This window comes from Taudactylus pleione, unplaced genomic scaffold, assembly GCF_031769625.1.
Source record: "Taudactylus pleione unplaced genomic scaffold, aTauple2 ptg000375l, whole genome shotgun sequence".
Taxonomy (NCBI): Eukaryota; Metazoa; Chordata; class Amphibia; order Anura; family Myobatrachidae; genus Taudactylus; species Taudactylus pleione.
In genome coordinates this window covers 427,540-447,579 of record NW_028284776.1, presented here as the reverse complement: position 1 = coordinate 447,579, position 20,040 = coordinate 427,540, and the positions used below count along the sequence as shown (strand labels likewise).

Here is a 20,040-nt window from a genome sequence, read left to right as displayed (position 1 = left end):
TAAAGGTAAATGAAAAAAGTTTGCTTTTTATCATATTTTGTATTTTTTTTAAAATGCACAAATCAGCTATTTAACACTGTTTAAATACTACCAGTACTTTTCTTATGCCCGCTAACAGCCTTCTATATGATTCTGCAAACAAAATTGTACGTTTTTTGGGGTCTGGGGAGGTCACCCCACTTTTTTATGCACTTCTCTCACTTCGCATTTGGCTGACAATTCACAAATCGCTGCTGCGAGTACTGCAAATAGGCATTTTTAAATGGATTTGAGAATTCTCGGGTGCGAGCATTCGTGTGAAGTCCACGAGTTTCATGAAACAAACTCGCAACTCACACCTAATTGGATTGACCCCATAGAATAATACATAGAAGAACACGAACAAGGACCAAAAGAACAAGAACAAGAAGAACACGAACAGACCCAACTGAGTGCTGAGTAGAGGTTCTGTCTACCCATGGGGTTTCCAAGATGGCGCCCAGATCACTGCACATCTCGCTGAAGGGTTCAGATCGAATCTGTGTGGGAGGTACAGTAAGATTAAGTATTTCTTGGTGACTATCTTTCAGGGCTACTCACTAGCACCGAGATCACAAGAAGGGAATTGATGAGGGAGGGAAGTCACTTTGCAGAGCCTGAGCGCTGGACATTACAGAGAGTCTGCAGGGGATCAAGTACATACTGGCTCATCAAATGGGCTTTACTAAAGGTAGGCACTGTACAGCCATTGCGGCTGTGATGGCGGCTAATCTTCATCCAGACTCCTCAACATGCTTTTAAGCGTGAACGCAACCAAAGCGTTTGATATGGTTTCATGGCCTTCTCTATATGAGATACTAGACAGACGGGGATTTGGACCGATATTTCGATCCTTGATTACATTTTTTTATACCCTTCCAACTACTTCATTGTTGGTTAACGGGAAAGTGGGGGAGGGCCTTACACTAACCAGGGGAACAAGACAGGGTTGCCCACTCTCCCCCTTGCTCTTTAATCTGGCTCTAGACCCCATGCTTCGAATTTTGCCAAATTGGTCACAATTTAGGGGATTTGGGATTGGTACAGAAATTTAAAAATATCTGCCTTTGCAGACAATGTTCTTTTCGGACACAAGAAGAACCTTTGGACTGCTGATGACACGTATCAAAGAAATAGGACAAATAGGATCAATAATCAATATCAGGTTTTGAAGTTAACTTTGAGAAATCGACAGCACTTTGTATGAAAAGAGGTTTTGCATGCCCGGCTTGGTTTAAGGAAACCCTTATTGAGTGGACGACCAAATCAATTTCATACCTAGAGATACAACTACCGAAATATCTAAATAATCTGTATACCCTCAATATGAAAAGTATTTTGTGCAGTATTAAGGAAGATACAGAGAGATGGCGACATGTTAATCTTTCACATCTAGGTTGAGCAAACTTGGTTAAGATAATTTTATTTCTGAGCCTTCTCTATCCTCTCCAATCTCTTCCTATTGTATTGTCTAAGCGTGACACGATGGAGATTGATAATGCGCATGTTTATTTGGAATGGTAGGAGGGCAGGAATTGGTCTAGTAAGGCTCCAGCAGAGTAGATCTAATGGTGGCATTAATCTACCCAATATTAGTGCTTATAGTCACGCTGCCCACGTACGCTACTTGAGGGACTGGACACACCACAAAAATGTATATACTAATACTACTTTAGAGGTGGTTTTCCTAGATAATATGGGCCTAATTCCCTTCTTACATCTACATGATGATGAGGTACCTTTGTCAATTCAACTAATCCATTATTAATGTCCACTCGAAAAACGTGGCACATATTACGTCAAAACACTCCTTGAACCCATGTGGGTCCCTACATCTCCCACTTATACACAATCCAAACTTTCAGAATGGGGCTGCAGGTCAACCTTTTATTTCATGGCATAGACAAGTAATCACTAAGATCCGGCAACTTATAAACTGTGATTCAAGAAAACCACTAACGTTTATACAGGTGGTGGAACAATATCTAATAGTTGGCTCCTCGCCTTTGGCTTATTTACAGGCCCAACACTATGTAGCTAATCTTTCTAGGATGCTCTCGCCAGATGATTATAATAACTGGTTAGATGACTTATTGATGAGAGAAAATATGAGATATGGTAAGAACTTACCCTTGTTATCTCTATTTCTACGAAGTCCATAGGGTTCCACAGGATACCTTGGGGGTATAGGCGATGGCGGCAGACATCCAGGCACCACAGAGTTAAATTTTCAGCCTCCCAGGATGCACTGGGGTCCCTCTCCTATACCCCGCCCCCGAGCCTCAGGCCACTCAGTTTCGTAACAAGCCATAGGCCGGAGCAGGAGCAAAAAAGAGAGAGAAGACAGTCTGGAACACACAAGAATCACATTCTCACCAGAAGGAGACGGAGAAACCGGTGACCAGATCAAAGCCCATCTGCAGTACAGGTGCGACAGGGCAGGAGTCCTGTGGAACCCTATGGACTTCGTAGAAATAGAGATAACAAGGGTAAGTTCTTACCATATCTCATATTTTCTACTTCAGGGTCCATAGGGTATCCACAGGATACCTTGGGGATGTCCCAAAGCAGTATCCTTTAAGGGTGGGGACGCTCCTGTGCTGTAAGGAGAATCCGCCGCCGAAAGGAAGCATCCTGAGAGGCGAAGGTATCAAAAGCATAATACCTTACAAAAATATGGACAGATGACCACGTGGCTGCCAATCACCGCTGAGGCGCCACGTCGAGCTGCCCACGAAGGACCCACAGACCTAGTGGAAGAGCTTTAATAGAGGATGGAACAGGAAGACCTGTGAATCCATCCTGCCAAAGTTAGCATAGTGGCAGGCCAACCCTTTTTATGGAAATCAGAAAGGACAAAACCGAGAGTCTGATTTCCTAAATGGACTGGTACGGTCAACTTAAATTCTTAGCGCCCGTACCACAGCCAAATAGGCCTCACCAGCAGACAGGACTGGGGAAGTAAAGGCAAGCACTGCCCTGTTCCTAGGAAAGATGAGAAAAAGGGAGGTCTACATGACAGAGCCTCCCATTCTGAGATCCTACTGGCCAAATTAAGAGCCAGAAGGAATACAGTCCTAGCCGTAAGCCATTTGAAATCCACTGAGCCCAGTGGATCAAATGGCGGTCCTCAGAGAGCCCTAAGGACCACAGCCAAATCCCAAGGAGCCACAGGTGGAACAAAGGGATGCTGAATATAACGTACACCCTGCACAAAGGTGCGGACATCAGGAAGAGTAGCAATCCTACACTGAAACCATACTAACAGGGCAGAAACCTGCACCTTCAGGTAAGCAAGGCGAAGACCGTTATCTAAGCCCACCTGTAGGAAAGCCAACCTCTGGATATCCGGAATACCCGAGGAGCCTAGCCTCTAGGGCGACACCTGAAAGAAAGTATACCATACCTAATGGTAAATTCTTGCAGATAAAAACTTCCGAGCTCTTAACTATAGAGCTGGAAAAACTCCTAGACCTTAAGAGGGCAGTCTCCACCGCCACACCGTCAAGGACAGACAACCCAGGTCTGGGTATCAGCCAGGACCCTGAGACAACAGGTCCGGGCGTAGAGGCAACAGCTTCGGAGTGTTAACTGAGAGGCTCCGAAGATCTGAGTAATAGTGCCATCTGGCCTACGCTGGAGCTATCAGCAGGAGCGTGCCTCCTTCTTGCTATTACTGGAGGAAGAAGGGATAACGGAGGGACGAGGTACACAACTTCGAAGGTCCACTGGACCTACCTACGTCTATCAGAAGAGTCTCATCTCTGAAAGGCTCCACTTGTTCACCAGAAGATTGAACACCTCCTGATAAAGAGGACATTTCCCTGAATGCACGTCTTGACGGCTGAGAGAGCCTGCTTTCCATCTGAGGATTCCTGAATGAACACTGCCAATGACGGCAGGGATATAGCCTTCCACCCAAGCCAGAATTCGGGACACCACTGTTAGTGTCGCCTGACTTCGGGAACCTCCTAGGTGGCTTACATAAGCCATCATGATGGCGTTGTCAGACTGTACCTGCACGGTATTTCCGTGGAGGACCTGTCCTGCATGCTGGAGAACCTTGAATACTGCTCAGAGTTCTCAGATGTTTATGGGAAGCGCAAAAACTACTGGTGTCCACCTCCCCTGGAACAAGTGTGGACCCGTCACTGCTTCCCAGCCACGGATACTGGCGTCCGTCGTCAGAAGGACCCTGTCCGCAATCCCAAAGGGGGTGCCCCTTGTTTAGGTGGGCTTTCTGCAGCCACCAGGCCAGAGAGAGACAAATCTCCGGGGAAAGCCTATTGACTTTATCCTATGGGGCAACCCATCCCATCCGGAGAGGATCAAGTTCTTTAGAGTGAAGCTGGGTACTCCACCATGTCGAACAGCGACATCCTGGAACCCAGGAACCACATTGCCAAGTGAATAGACACTCGGCGACTCTGCATTACAGGCAAAGGTACGCAGTTGCCTGCAGAGATCTTTTCGTCAATCACAAAGATCCTCAGATGTTGGGATATGGAGCATCCTCTGTGAAGAATCAGAGAGGACCATTTCCAGTTTATCAGTCAGCCCTAACGTAGCAACACAGATATTGTCCGTTGCATATGGCACTGAAGTATCTCTGGAGACCGTGGTAACAACAGGAGGTCACTCGGATAGGGTAACAAGCGGACCCCCTGCATCCGCAGGTGGGCTGCCATAACTACCATGACCCTGGTAAACTGTGAGGCGCGGAGGCCAGACCAAGGGGCAATGCCAGAAACTGGAAACGCTTATCGACCACTGCAAACCTGAGGAAAACACTGGTGTGCTAAGAAAAGAGGGATATTCAGGTAGTCACCCTGAATATATCCAACGACACCACAAAATTCCCAGGCTCCATTGAATGATGGAATGCAGGGTCCCCCTCCCGAACCGAGGAACCCTTAAGAATTTGTTGAAGGATTCGAGGTTGAGAATGTCCTGGTAAGCCCCATTGGGTGTCTGTACCAGAAAGAGGATGGAGTAATACCTCGTTCCCCTTTGGGGCAACGGAATAGGTACTATAACTCCTGCCTGGAGCATAGAGTGTAACACCCTCAAAAATTACAGGGCCTTGTCCTGAATTAACAGAAGACCTGTAACGAAAAACCGTCTGGGAGGCTTTTACCGGGAAGAGAGGACATACCTTCAAGAAAATACTTCTCTTACCCCAGTGTCCGTGGTGGTCAGACACCAGCACTGGGCGAACTGGAGAAGCCGGCCTCCAACTCTGGGGGCTCCTGAGAGGAGGCCCGTCCCGTGAGGCTGAAGGCTTATAGTCCAATTTGGGAGTAGGACGTCTTGTACTCCAAGCCTGTTCTTATGGCTGAGCAGATTTCCTGGCTACTGACTGTCTTGGAAAGCTGTATTTTAGACTTACCCTGGCCTCACAGGGCTGAAAAGACAAAGTCCCAGACCCTGATGGGACTGTAGCCGATGGCAGACACGCAGACGTAGCTGCTGCCTGCAGGGCCACAATTGCGTCCAGACGAGGGCCAAACAGGACTTGTCCCGTAAAAGGCAAAGCATTCCAAATGGAATCTGCGTCCGCTTTCCAAGAGCGCAACCACAGGGAGCGGCAAGCCGCTACTGCTGCCGAGGAGATTCTGGAAAGGAGTAGGCTATATGTAAGACCGTCTCATTATGAACGTGGCAAAGTCTCTGAGAATTTGCCACTATCCACCTGCTCTGCTGGAGAGTCAGTGTCCAGAGATCCAGTTACCTACTCAGTGTTCCATGGCTCTGGCCCCCCAGCACACGGCCATAGCCGGCCTGGAAGCCCCTCCAGCAAGGGAATATTGGATTTTAGATATATTTGCACCTTGCAATCTGGAACCTCCTTCAAAGAGGACCTGGAGGGCATGGGCAACGTAGCACTCCTCACTAGGCGTGTAACATGAGAATCTACCCGTAAAGGTAACTCCCATTCGTAAATATAATTATCCGCAAAAGAGGTATGCAAAAGGTCAACCGTTTTTGAGGCTGGAACCGCTTACCCGGAATTTCCACGCCTCCTCTAAATGATCCACCTGACCAGATAGAGGAATTACAGTGGCAACAACCTTATCCTTAAAGAAGGCATATTTGGATTTAGCCACGGGGGATATGTAATAACCAAAGCCGCACGGATTGCCCGTAGAAGGCCAGGTATATAGACTTTAGACCCAGACTACGCCTCCTTTGCACTAAGGGGCTCGTGTCTGAAAAAGTCAATAATGTCACCGTCATCAGACGTCATGTCTTTACCCGTCTGAGACCCGAAAGGCCGTTTAGAAGGCCGAAATGGTGACTCCCCCTGTAAAACGTCCATCAGGTGCTATACCATTTGGACAATAAATTCACCCACACAGGCTCCTGCGAGACCTGGGAGGGTGAAAAGCAGGATACACTGGGGTACCATCAACTGTCCAGGGACCCCTGCATGTGATGAGACCACCACAGGCTGCGATAACCCCTATGGGGAAACGCAGGGGGCGTTGCCCACAAAGGCTGTAAGCATCTTAGCCAGCCGAGAGCGGTCCCCTTTTTTTGTGCAGGCACAGTGACAGAAATGGGGCGTGATATATAATACAACATGCCCTCCATAAACCCTCAGCGTCTACATATCCCTCCGCTAACTGCACATGATATCAGTACATTATAGCTGGAAGAGGATATCCTCGTTCACTTTCCGACATGAGGAGTGTGAACGGAGCGTATGTGACCTGCCACACAGAAAAACCACGTTTACTGTGAGGTAATAAACACCCTGCGACACCGCACCGCAAGGGCTGTAGCAGAAGAACAGGGATAGGAAAAGGCTGACAGTCAGAAATGATAGTACAGGCAAACAGCGCTAGCATTTAAGTCACATACAATGCACAGATAACATCCTGTATTACAAGCACTGCGATCAACTACACAGACCAGAGCCTGGTAGGAAACAGTGCTGCATACACTGACCTTAATTGAAGGAGAGGTATGCGGGGGACCCGGACCGCAATGGCATCTGTATCAGCTTCCAGCAGTGTTTGCCATCCCCAGCACATGTAGTGAGAAAATGGCCACCGAGGAGCAGAGAGAAGGCAGGGCCCGGGGGAGGAGCGCTGACACAGCCCGCTCAGACCGCTGTGGAATGGCACTGTGCAGCGGGGGAGACGCCGGCTGTGAGACAGGGAAGGCGTTCTCCCCTGGCGTGCTATTAACCCCTGGGACGCCGCGCTGTACCGCACATGCTGCGGCCCGCTGTCCCTGGTGGTCTAGTGGAAGGCACAGGATCAGTACCTGGCCCCACGCGCAGCCAGTCCCCAGGGAGCCCCCTGCCTGGGGACCAAACAGGACTGTGTTACCGGCGGGTGCCCACCGCGGGACCCCGCCGCTTACCTTGTTCCCCGTGCATCCGGCCACAGTCCAGGTAGCCGGGGATCACCGCTAGCTGTGACCCCAGCTACCTACCAGCATCCCCGGATCGGTACCGGCGTTCTGGTACCGGCGGGGTGTTGGAGTGACAGCATGGACGTCAATACTGACTGTCCTATGCTGGAGCACTCTAGTTGTGCAGCCACAGCTGCGAATAAATATTCAGGGGCCTTAAAAAGACCCCCCTCTGTACGGTGCGACTGGTCCGGCCAGGCACCTACGAAAACTGAGTGGCCTGAGGCTCGGGGGCGGGGTATAGGAGAGGGACCCCAGTGCATCCTGCGAGGCTGAAAATTTAACTCTGTGGTGCCTGGATGTCTGCCGCCATCGCCTATACCCCCAAGGTATCCTGTGGATACCCTATGGACCCTGAAGTAGAAAATCCATTTTATAAGGCCATTTCGATACATTATTCATTCATACATACCCCTATACAATATGATACACCGATAACAGGTCTGGCACAATGGAAGGACTATTTTCCGTCTCTAACTACAGAAAAATTATTGCGAACATTTGAATTATCTGTTAAACTGGTACGCAGCATCCTATACAGAATTATTAGAAGGTATATAATGGGACTATTAGAGGATCCCTCGTGCCTTCGATGTGGGGCACATAGAGCTGAACTGATGCACTGCTTATGGGGATGCCCAATTATACGGTGATTTTGGACCCTGATAGGGAATTAAGTTAACAGACATTTGGTAAATTGCTTACACTTCACGCCTCAATGGGCAATATTCGGTATAACACCTGCAGGTACTAGAATGGCACAGGGGGTTCAGAAATTAATAATAATATCAGCTTTAGCAAAAAATTGTATTGTGCAAGTGTGGATACAACCCACAGTTCTCCCACTTTCCCTATTCTTGGGAAAACTTTTTAATATATTTCAAATGGAATGGTTGGAGGCCTCGCTACAGAAAGAAAGATTCAGAGAGAAATGTTTTGAGACATGAGAAAGCTACATAGACACACTGTCTCAGGCACTCAAAGAACAGATATGGAAATGCTTCAGAAATACGCTTTGGCATGAAACAAGAGTTTGTGAACAGGACCCACCGATATCCCTTAGTACTATCTAGCTTATGGTTGGGAACTGATGGTTACAGACCCGGGCTCACACCATTTTAATTGTATTCTCTTTTGGATACACCATTGTGAAATATGCTGTTAAGCTATTTTATATGTATACTGACTAATGGCTACTAACATGTAATATCCTGTACTCACAAATGAATATGCTTATTTCAAATTTTATTTTGTATATTTGTCATGCTTCAATAAATAAAAATTTTGTTGAAAAGTACATACTGCCTGCTTGACCCATGCCCAGTGGTCAAGGTTGACTAAATATAACACTGGTCAATCGATGGACCACGGCCAAAATCTTGGCCAGGGGCAAATACAAAGTGGTTCCTGGATTTTTTTTAAAAGTTGCTTCATGGAGCGGGAACAAATAAATTGTAGACAGGGCCCAACATAAATATAGGCATTGTTAGCAAACGGTTTGCCCTAGCCACAATACAAAGAGCGTCGCAGTGACCGCTACACACTACAGAGATCATCCACGTGACCGCCATATAGTATGCCAAACATCCCAGTGACATATTGTACAGAGTACAGACAGCATCCGCATGACCACCATACAGTAAAGAGAGCATCCTAGTGACTGATATACAATGTACAGAGCACATACTAGCGACCTTTATTCAATATAGAGAGCAGAGTGATCAATATACAGTTCAAAGAGCATCCTAGTGACCACACTACAGTACTTTGAGCATCTCAATGACTGTCATATTGTACATTGTAAAAAATATAGATCTATACTTTTGTGCAAACAAAATTCAGCCTGTGCATACAGGTTTACCAATCTTCCAATAAAGGTGCAAATAGTATCCTAGTGGCACTAATGTGGTTTGTATATGTGTGTATGTATATATATATATATATATATATATATATATATATATATATATTCCAGAAAAGTGTTCACATCCAAAAGTCCAATCCACCTTAATTGGTGGTTTAATTAAAGCCTTAAGGCGCACATCCACATGCCGATAATACTGAGCGATTACGACATCGTAATCGTGCAATCGCTCAGTAATCGTGCACAAATTGTGCACCTTTATGTCGAAAACGACCAGCGATTCGCGCTCTCGCTGGTCGTTTCCGACATCAATCATCGGTCACACATGCTGGACAACCTGACGATAACGTCAGGTTGAGCATGTTAGGGGATGATTGATGTGCCTACACTGGATTACTGAACGTTCATTGTAGTCACAGCACAGACTGAAATGACTGCACAATTACAATGTCGTAATCGTGCAGTCGTTTTTTGGTCTGCTAGTGGATGTGCCCCATTACTCTCTCAGGACACTTGAGGCACAATAGCTTTCTTATTTCCTCCTCTCTCTCCTTTTCTGTTTGCAACACAGTGAAGAGTGGCTTCTAGGTTAACCACCAAAATATTTCACAACCATTTAGGTAGGTAGGTAGAAGCTCTTAAAAGTTAACAAAGAGATTTGCACAAAAAATGCAACAATTTATTAGTACATTTATTTATTATTACCAGCTATTTATATAGCGCAAGCATATTCTGCAGCGCTTTACAGAGAATATTTGGCCGTTCACATCAGTCCCTGCCCAGCTTACTATCTATATAAATATATTACACTCCTGTGGGATCAGCTGCCGCCAATGGAGGCTAGAGTGAAGCCTGTGCAGTTTGCAGCAGCAAGGGAGATTTGGAACTCTGGGCTTTCACAGTTGCACAGACCCAGCTGCAGCTCATCACTGAGAGACAAAAAGGGTTTAAAACTCTCTGGGCACTGACAACGGACAGTTAGTAGACCAAAGTTTCTTTAGTGCCAGGGACTGATGAGATTGGCTGTGTTAGAAGAGCATGGCAGATTGTGGCTGCAGGCCATTGCAGCAGACTGACCATTAAGCACTGGGAGTGCTGGGACATTTACTTTCATCTGTTTATATATGTTATGTGCTTGTGTGTCCAGGCCTAAGCCTACCGTATGTATACAAAATTTAGCAACAATTGACCACGGCGCTAATTATACTCCTTAGAGTCTCTCCAATCACTATTATATCAAAATATAGAGAACCTAATTGTCTCTTAATAAATTTCTAATTCTACAGCTGCATGTCCACACTTTTTAGGTGTGTGAACACCTAAATAGAAATTCAATAGACAACAAAACAAATAGGACTGCACTCTATAACGTCCAAATTGTGAGATGGCAGAAATGATATATAGCAGTCAGGGTTTATCAAAAACCTTTGGTTTTAATCACATAAAAAAGTTATAAGCATATACATTTAAAACAACAATATACTAATAGTAGTGCTAATGAATGCACTGCTGATCAATAAGCCTATATATATCTTAATCCAGATTAACATCAGTTATTCAATATAAGTATAAATATAAAATATTGTCCCGCAGGAACATACACTCAGAAGATATACGGAAAGTCAATGCAATGTAATAGGCGAAAAAGTTTCGGCTATGAATAGCAGGCGGAAAAAAGTGCAGAATTGCGGTTTTGGGGTGCAAAGGTGCGGAAACCACTCTGCACCCTTGGGACAGCCCATAACTGCGTAAAAAAAAAAACTAAAGAAAAAGTGGAACACCTCAAAAAAATTACTTTGAAAATGGGGACAAAAAAGTACAAAGTGGGGGTACACACACAAAAAGGAGCGGAATAGACTTTTGGGGGGTCTACAAGTATGGGGTAGGTGTTTTTTTTGATTGCAGGTGCTTGCTGAAGGTGCGTTTTTGACGTCACTTAAAACTGCACTTTAGTGAATTTAAACCATGCTTGCACCCATTTTCAAGTACTCCAAATTTGACAGGACTACTTATTTTCTCCAAAAAATACTGTTTAATGCTATTCTTCACCACTTGTGCTAATATGCTATATAGAGGCAAATTAAAGCACTTAAATACCCCAAATAGCTTCAGGGGGGCTAATCGGGGACATCTATATTGATCCCCAATGTTACTACATCTTCTGGGGGGTGTTAGGCTGATTTCCTCATCTTTGACAGCACTTTTCGCCTGTTTGAGTTTCGCCGGGATGCGTTTTTGCGTCCTTTGGAATTGAATACGGCGAATAGTTGGGGCGCACACAAACTTTTCGCATCCAAAACACGCTAAGTAGGCGAAAAGTCTGGCATGCGAAAAAGTATTGCGGGTGCGAAACTAATTGAATACGGTCCATAGAGTAGTTTCCTTGTGAATGACCTGGCATTGCTTGCTAGCTAGCAATAGTAAGCTGACAGACTGAAGAGGTTGATGATGATGCTATAGTATTAGTAACTGATGCTGCAGAAAGTAATACACCTACCCAGTGGCCTGTCATGGTGATTTAGTCTTTAGTTTAACCAATACCACATGTCCACATATCTGAAGTTAAGTGGACATTCATTACAATTAGATTTTCTTAGACGTGAATGAGTGTGGCTTTAACCTCCATGTAATGGAGCCTGCTAAACAAGCATGCCCAGATACTAAACAATAGCTGTTGCTAATCCCTTTATTATCTGAATAACCATGTTTGGGAAATACCACATCTTTGTAGCCTGACAAAGGAGTGTGGTATCTCAGAAATGTTGCTGTTGCTGAGATCAGGGCCATAACTAATATGCACAAGCAGTGCTGTTCCCTCCTATGGCACCTGCATTTGGACACTCTGGGTATGCAGCCTGTAGAACCACCTAAGGATGCTCCAGGCAGTGCTCAATTTCCTGGTGCTGGCTGTCCCACCACCAATTACATGACATCATGATGTCACGTGTTCGGGGGGCAGGGACAGCACTGGCTGCGCACTCTATTCAGATAAGTTACATTTTCAATCTTCACCTCCTTTCTGTCTCTTCCTGACCCCTCTCTGCTGTCCACCCACTCTGTCACAGCTCATCCGAACTCCTCCCCACCCCATTCATGGCTCTGACCCCACACAATCCCACATACTCACCCCGGGGGCTGGTTGTCCTCTCCTAAGGCTGTCCTGTCTCCCTTGCAGTGATAACTGATGGGGCACACATTGAGGAGAAGGGACAGTGTGGAACTACAAGTCCCAGAAACATATAATAGGACCAGCAAGTAAAATAAAAAAGCTGTTTAATTACCAGAAAATCCGACTTGAAATAAAGTTTCCCAGGTCCGGCAGCCATATATGACATCACCCATTAGATTGGGACTTCCTAACCGCTTAGCACTGCGGCGCCCCTCTCACTGGTAGGCTAATGCCCCAGCTAGTTGAACCAGTCCCAGGCTCAGCAAACATCCATGTGGCCACGTGGTAAGTATAACTCCTGCTGTGCAGCACTAAGATGTCTCTTGTCCAGGTAGCAGATAGTAATGGCAATATAGCCGCCCAGCAGATTTCCAGCAGATATCAGGAAAAGATGGCAAAATCCACACGGTATAATAATTTTCTGTGAATCAGTGTGTATCCTCTGACTAGGTTCACCCGTTTGAGGAGACACATTATATATAAATATAATGGCATCTGGTTCCCCCGCTTAATTACCACAACAAAAAGATCCAAACAGGAGACCATCTATGATGAGACACTATTACAAGTAAAGATTAATAAATAGGGAAGACTAAAAAGCTTATTTAGAACCAGGCCCGGCGACAGGAGGGACAAAGGGGACACATGTACTGGGCCCCCAGATTGTGAGGGATCCCGGCCCCTCAGGAATCTCAGGAGCCCAGTTAATGTGTCTCGCTTGCCTCTGCTGTATTCAGCAGGGCACATGGACAGAGTAGAGGGAGGCAGGCCACCGGCAGTCCGGGACAATAAAGTTTCTTTTTGTCCTGGCGCAGTGCGTGTGATGCCATGCCGCTGAACCAGAGAGGATCTGGGCTGCCAGAACACAAGAGCAGGCTGCAAGTAAGTGGTGTCTGGTCTGGGGAAGACAGACACGGGTCGGGAGGTGGTTGTGGGGGATGGGGAGACATGGTTCGGGCAATGGTTGGGGAAGCTGGAGATGAAGTGGCAGGTGGGATGCAGATGAAGAAGACACGGCAAGGGATTAGGCTGTGAGACAAGGGCTGGGGCTGTGAGACACTAGCTGGCATTGTGAGGTACAGGGGCCGAGGCTGTGAGACACTGGGGCTGTGAGACACGGGCTGTGAGACTCTGGCTAGAGCAGTGAGACATGGGCTGGGACTGCGAGACGCTGGGGCTGGGAGACACTGGGGCTGGGAGACACTGGGGCTGGGAGACACTGGGGCTGGGGTTTGTGAGACAGGCTGGGATTGTGAGGCACAGAAGTTGGGGCTGTGAGACACAGGGGCTGGGTTTGAGGCTGACAAACCGAGGCTATGACACAGTGACCAACCTGCATGTACTGTACCTACTGGGAGAGGACAGGGGGCCCCAAAAACATGAGTGTGCCAGGCCCCAAGATTTCTGTTGCCGACCGTGTTTAGAACCACATATAAACAGGCAATCGTCGCATGATCCCATAGCGCTATTAGGAATGACAGTAAGCAATATGATGTAGAAATCTAAACAGTTTAAAAAGCAAACTAACCTAATACCATAATGAGGTTTGGATCTTTTTGTGCAGACTCTATAACAGAGGAATAGCAACTTTATATCTTTTTAAACGCATTATTCAATGTTGTTACTTTTGTACCCTAGTCCGGACCAGTAATGTTCACATGGTGGTGGGCGCGTCACAAGTAATTATATCAAAGGAGCCGCGTCTGCGACAGGCTCCTAGCGTTTGTGCACCTGTGCTGAGAAGTATAAAGGTAAGCTTGTATTTTTTACTTGTTATCCAGACGAAAGAACAAACACAGGTTATGAAACGCTGATATAACAACGGGTCCATGTCATCTTTTACAAAGTCGTCTTGAGTGCTGACTGCTACCCTGCTATAATATACATATATACATGATACATGGCTCACACTACAAAGGCACAAAGACAATGACCAATATCAGAGGCTGGGAGTTATGCAGTAAGTAAGTGCTGAGATGATGTAAAAAAGGGTGGATAGGAAGGAGGGTAGGAGATGTGAATGTAGGAGAGACAAAACCCTGCAGCGTTGTTAACCATGCTGTAATAATATCATTAATGATATAGCATAATGTAATGCTGATTGTTAAAAGTATTCAATTCAAGTGAAAATATTATTTGCAGAACTCACACAAGTAGACATGATATTAAGTGCCTCCTGATAATACTTCCATGCCTCCTCTTGGTCACAGTTCTCTAGCTCCACAGGCCTCTCAGGTAAGCTCAACTTTATTAGACTGTGTAGGCATTTACTAATGGTAAAAAGAAGATAGATCAGGCGTGTTCTTCTCAGGGACTATACAGGTTACAGCAAACACATCTCAAGACATGGAATTAAGATATGAAATCTATATGAGATCAGAGATAATGACTGTATAAATCTGGTAAAGAAAATAATGACATATCAAGACTTCAATATTTAATGTATTATCTAATTTATAAGTTCCTAAATTGGTCCATGATTAATGATTTATATGCATTTTTATCACATTTCAGTAATGTTAATTATACAACATTTCCCACAGTTGAAGATACACATTGAACACTGGTATTAAGGACTTGAAATTGTATATTTACTGCTGACTTCACATTTAGAATTGCGTATGAGAGCATTTAGGGCCTGATTCAGCAGGGAACGCACAGATGCAGACGCACGCACCCGGCCAAATAAAAGAGTGACAAATCCTTAGTGAATGGCGCATACAAAAAGCAGCCTATTGTGATTCAAATATCCGAAATCTCACCAACATCTCACTATACATAAATAAAGAAATTATGTGACTCAAACAAAAGGCGCTCATACAAAAAGAATAATCTTGTTACAGAAATGTAATATAAAAAAATTACTTTCCTTAGAGACAAAAACTGGTGTCCGTGATAGAAGCCTGGAGTGGTTCTTCTCTTCTTTATCCTCCAGTACATACGTGATATCATGAAAAAAAGGAACAGATATGTGTAACAGTTTTACATCCCAAAAAATTGTGACAATTTTAGGAGAAAGTGACCTTTTCAAGTGGGTGCAGGCGTACCCTAACTCACACTCAGTGGTGTAATTTCATTCACCTCCGTGTTAAAGGGATATATAGCCCTTACCAAAAGTTTTCAAGAAAAGAAGGCGTACCCCACTCACTATAGGACATACTTGCCTACCCTCCCGATTTGGTCGGAAGCCTCCCGAAAATCAGGTGCCACTCCCGACCTCCCAGGAAGGCAGGCGATTCTCCCGGCTGCCGGCCACCCCTCCTATCCCCCCCCCCGCATTTACCTTAGAAACCCCTGCAGCAGGGGGGTCCGGTGACTGGAGTTCACGCTGAATTGCGTAATTTTGGCTCCGCCCTCTTCAGTGCCTGTAACATCAGCATTGTGTAGCGGGGGCGGGGCCAAAATGACACGATTGCATGGCCCCGCTCCGCCCACAGATGCACATCGTCTGGCCGGCCCTCCCTCCACGCGATGGCCATGCCCCCCTGTCATGCCGATCTGTCTGCTCCCTCCCGAAAGGAGCAGCCAGAAAGTCGGCAAGCCTACTATAGGAATGTGAAATATAAGCACATCAAGGTTTCTTTAATTAGTTCTCACAGGTGGAAAAAGGCGTATCCCACTCACAGTAAGTATAGAAGACTTCAAGCATGTAAAGGTTCCTTTATGGATTCCCCTGATTGTTTAATCTTCATGCAAAAAAATATATTCCCTCCGTGATGTGTTTTCCCCGGAAAAAAAAAACAAATGTATATATATAACATCCAATTTTATTGTAACTGATCACCCTTAAAGAAATATAGCAGCTAGTAATCTAGTTTAAAAAAAATAAATAAATAAGATATAATGACCTACAAGTGGTCAATCATATAAAAATAACAATGGAAGACATTTGACAAATCCATAAAATGTACAGACACAAAATAAAAATTAAAAATACAAAAACATTTAAAAAAAAAAAGTTTTTAGGTAAAAGGATGCAAACCTAATAATTCAGGTTAAGGCTATTCACACTCGTGGTGCTGCGAGAATATGCTAGTGACTGCATACGCACGGCAATCGCAGCACAAAGATGCATATGCCCATCACTACATAATGCCACCCCCTTTACCATCCGCTGCCGTCCGTACTGATGCGCAAGGCTCAGAAAACATCAGAGACATCGAGTAACATCGGAGCAGCACGCAGACTAAAGGTAGACCTGACCCTGCCGCAGGAGTTGAGAGACTTCCTGCACACAGAGGGACACCAGGCTGCGTCCGTCATCTCAGTGGCTAATTTATGCATTCCCCTGTAATGTGTGAATGCACTGGCACACCTGCGTTTGGCCGACCACTCCCAGTATCCACCCACAAACGCGCACTGCGACCCAGACGCATGTGCAGACTGCGAACATCGACCGATCGCATGCGTCTCCATCCGTGCGTTCCTTGCTGAACCAGGCCCTTAATCCTTGCTGTTTTCATTTACAATGTTACATATATTTTTTAACGTATTAGACAAATTGTTGTTTGTTATGGACCTGACATGTTGGCCTCAAATTACATGGTTTTCTTAGTTATTTTAACACTAGTAAAATCATATAAAACTTGTATGGGAATGGAACATATTGGTATTGGTAGTATTAGTAATGACTTCATACCCACTAGTATTTGCATTGTGGGTACATTTGCTGTCCTGCTCTGGTTTTTGGACGCTGCCTTCTCTCCACGGTTCAATGGAAGTGACTGTAAATGGGATGAAAGGAACCCCGTGGACTGCAGTTTGTTAGTACCACATGTCACACAAGATCGCATTTCACATGTAGGGTCACTGGTATTTAATGCAATGCCAGTGGGGGCAACAAGTCTAAAGTTGATTCTAAAAATAAAATACATATTTATATGTCTTTCCATATCATAGTGCTCACAGTGCAGTTGTTAGTTCACCTAGATTTATTCCATAAATAACTGCATTATGTCCATTTATTATTAGTTCTGATGCTAGCATGTGCAATGATCGCCTCCACAAGTCACCCAGTAGGGATGTAGTTATATGCCGCCGGACAGGATGCTGGCTTTTGAAATCCCGGCGTCGGAATCTCGACTCAGGACTAAACATAGGTGCATAAATCCCGATGCCAGTTTAGATGCCTACTCCGAAATCCCAACAGCCGCCATCCCGAACGTAAGAATAGCGGGGCCGGGTTAGGTGTTAGCTGCAGGGTGGTTGGGGGTGGCGGTTTGACTTAGGCCCCACGGGGGGGTTAGGTTACAGGGGAGGAGGCTAGGGTTAGGCTATGGACAGGGGAGGTTTAGGTTCAGGCACCAAGGGGGGAGGGTTAGGTTTAGGCACTAACGAGGAGGATTAGGGTGCAGGGTGGGTTAGGGTGCAAGAAGGGAGGGTTAGAGGCAGAATGGGGGAGGGTTAGGATACTCGCGTACCCCTATCGGGATACTGAGCATCGGGATGTCGCTGTCGGTATCTTGACAGCTGGCATCCCCACTGCCGGTATTTCATACCCAATCCACTTAGTAATATTGTGTATACATAAATCGCTTGCTGCACACAGAGATGTGTTATAAATAACATCATTGACATACAGTATAAAAATGAATAGATGGAATATAATACAATTAGTATAAATTATTACATATTAAAATACAGGGTGTAACTAGGGGAGTTAAAGCAGTGCTGCCACACAATGTGCAGAGCCCTGTGTGCAGCACCACCACTCACGCACGGCCCCTGCATCTGCAGCTTCTAAGCCCCCTAGAGCATCCTGAAGATGCTCAGGGCAGTGCTGTAATTCCCACCACTGCCGGCCCTGCCCCCTCACCATGAAGTCATGCTCAGGGGGCGAGGCTGGCACAGAGCACAGAAAAGCCCTCTTATGGCGCTGTTAAAATATCTATGTAAGGAGAATGAGAACCAGCGACAGGGACAATGAACTGTACTCCCTCTCAGAAAGTTGTGCAAATGTTTTGCCACACACCTAAAGGATCCTATATGAGCAGGTGAGAAATGAGAATTTAACATCACACTCCAATGTAGTGTCCAGGCTGCACACATTATGTGCTGTAGAATTTATGACCATAGGTTTGCTCCAATCTGTGGGTTCAAAAGTGATAGCTGTTACACAGCTGACATTTTCAAGGAACATTTCTCAAATATTGATGTGCACTAAAAAATACAGTACTTTTGCTTCCCCAATTAGGAGGCACAGTTGCAGGGGCTATAGGTAGCAGTTCCATAGGCTCTTCTTCTTCTTCTCTTGTCTTGAGAGTAGTAGTGCCCCTTATGCAGTACCCCCAGTAGAAGTGCCACTTATGCAATGCCCCCTAGTCATGCCCGTTATGCAGTGCTTTCTGTAGTAGTCCCCCATATGCAGTGCCCCCTGTAGTGGTGCCCAGTGGCGTAACTAGGGTATATGGACCCCCCCTTCCCCCTATGTGCACGCGCCGAACAGATGGGCGTGATCCACTTAAAAATAGGGCGTATCAACATGACACACACCCCTATCTCGTCACTCTGAACATTCCTTTCTATTCTGCACCTTAATGCAGTCTCCCCTATGCAGTGCTCCCAGTAGTGGTCCCCCTTATGCAGGCCCCCCAGTAGTACCCCTTATACAGTATGCCCAGTATGCAATGTCCCCAGTAGTGATCCCTCTTACGTAGGCCCTCAGTAGTGCCCCTTATACAGTACCCCCAGTAGTGGTCCCCCTTATGCAGCCACCCATTAGTTCCCCTTATACAGTGCTCCCAGTAGTGGTCCCCCATATGCAGCCCCCTAGTAGTGCCCCTTATACAGTGCCCCCAGTAGTGGTCCCCCTTATGCAGGCCCCCGGTAGTGGTCCCCCTTATGCAGGACCCCAGAAGTGATCCCCCCCTCTCCAGTGCTCCCTGTAGTGGTCCTCCCTATTCAGTGCCCCCAGTAGTCCCCCCCATGCAGTGCCCCAGTAGTAGCCCCCTTCCCAGTAGTGGTCCCCACAATGCAGTGCCCCAGTAGCGCCCCCTCCACAGTAGTGCCCCCAGTAGTGGTCCCCACAATGCAGTGCCCCAGTAGTGCCCCCTCCACAGTAGTGGTCTCCTCCCGATGCAGTGCCCCAAATAGACAAACACACAGAGTAAAAGAAAAAAAAACACTTACCTGAATCCCCGCTCTGGCTCCTGCTCCCGCCGCCGTCCGCACCACCGCAGTCCTCCCGGGCACGCGCGCTCTGCATTATAGGAGAGACGTCATGACGTCTCTCCCATTATTCACTGCAGGAGCCGGAAGATGGAGCTCATGAGTAAGCTCCAACCCGGCTCCTGTAGTGGGCGCAGCAGCAGCCAATGAGACTCTGACTCTCATTGGCTGCTGATTAACACACACATCGCCGCCACGCTGGCGGCGATGTGTGTGTAAATACACCAGCCTGAGCACGCCTCTCACCCTCCGCCTGGCACTATTGGGTAAGCGCTCAGGGGGAGGGAAGGGGCTCGGCTGTGCAGCACATGACCGGCGCTGGGTGCAGGGAAGCCTAGCACTGGTCCTGAATAAATGTGTAGTGCTGACCCCACTCACTGCGGTCAGCACTACACTGGCT

At 46.4% G+C, this 20,040-nt stretch overlaps 1 protein-coding gene across 1 annotated transcript in view; it reads right to left on the bottom strand.

Moving 5' to 3' along the window:
• TEX11 (testis expressed 11) overlaps positions 1 to 20,040 on the bottom strand; it is a 358,563-nt gene that overhangs the window by 33,188 nt on the left and 305,335 nt on the right. Inside the window, exon 27 of the mRNA XM_088444985.1 lies at positions 14,623 to 14,743. Within this exon, the coding sequence (XP_088301111.1) occupies positions 14,623 to 14,743 (121 nt within the window). The remainder of the gene's footprint in view (positions 1 to 14,622; positions 14,744 to 20,040) is intronic.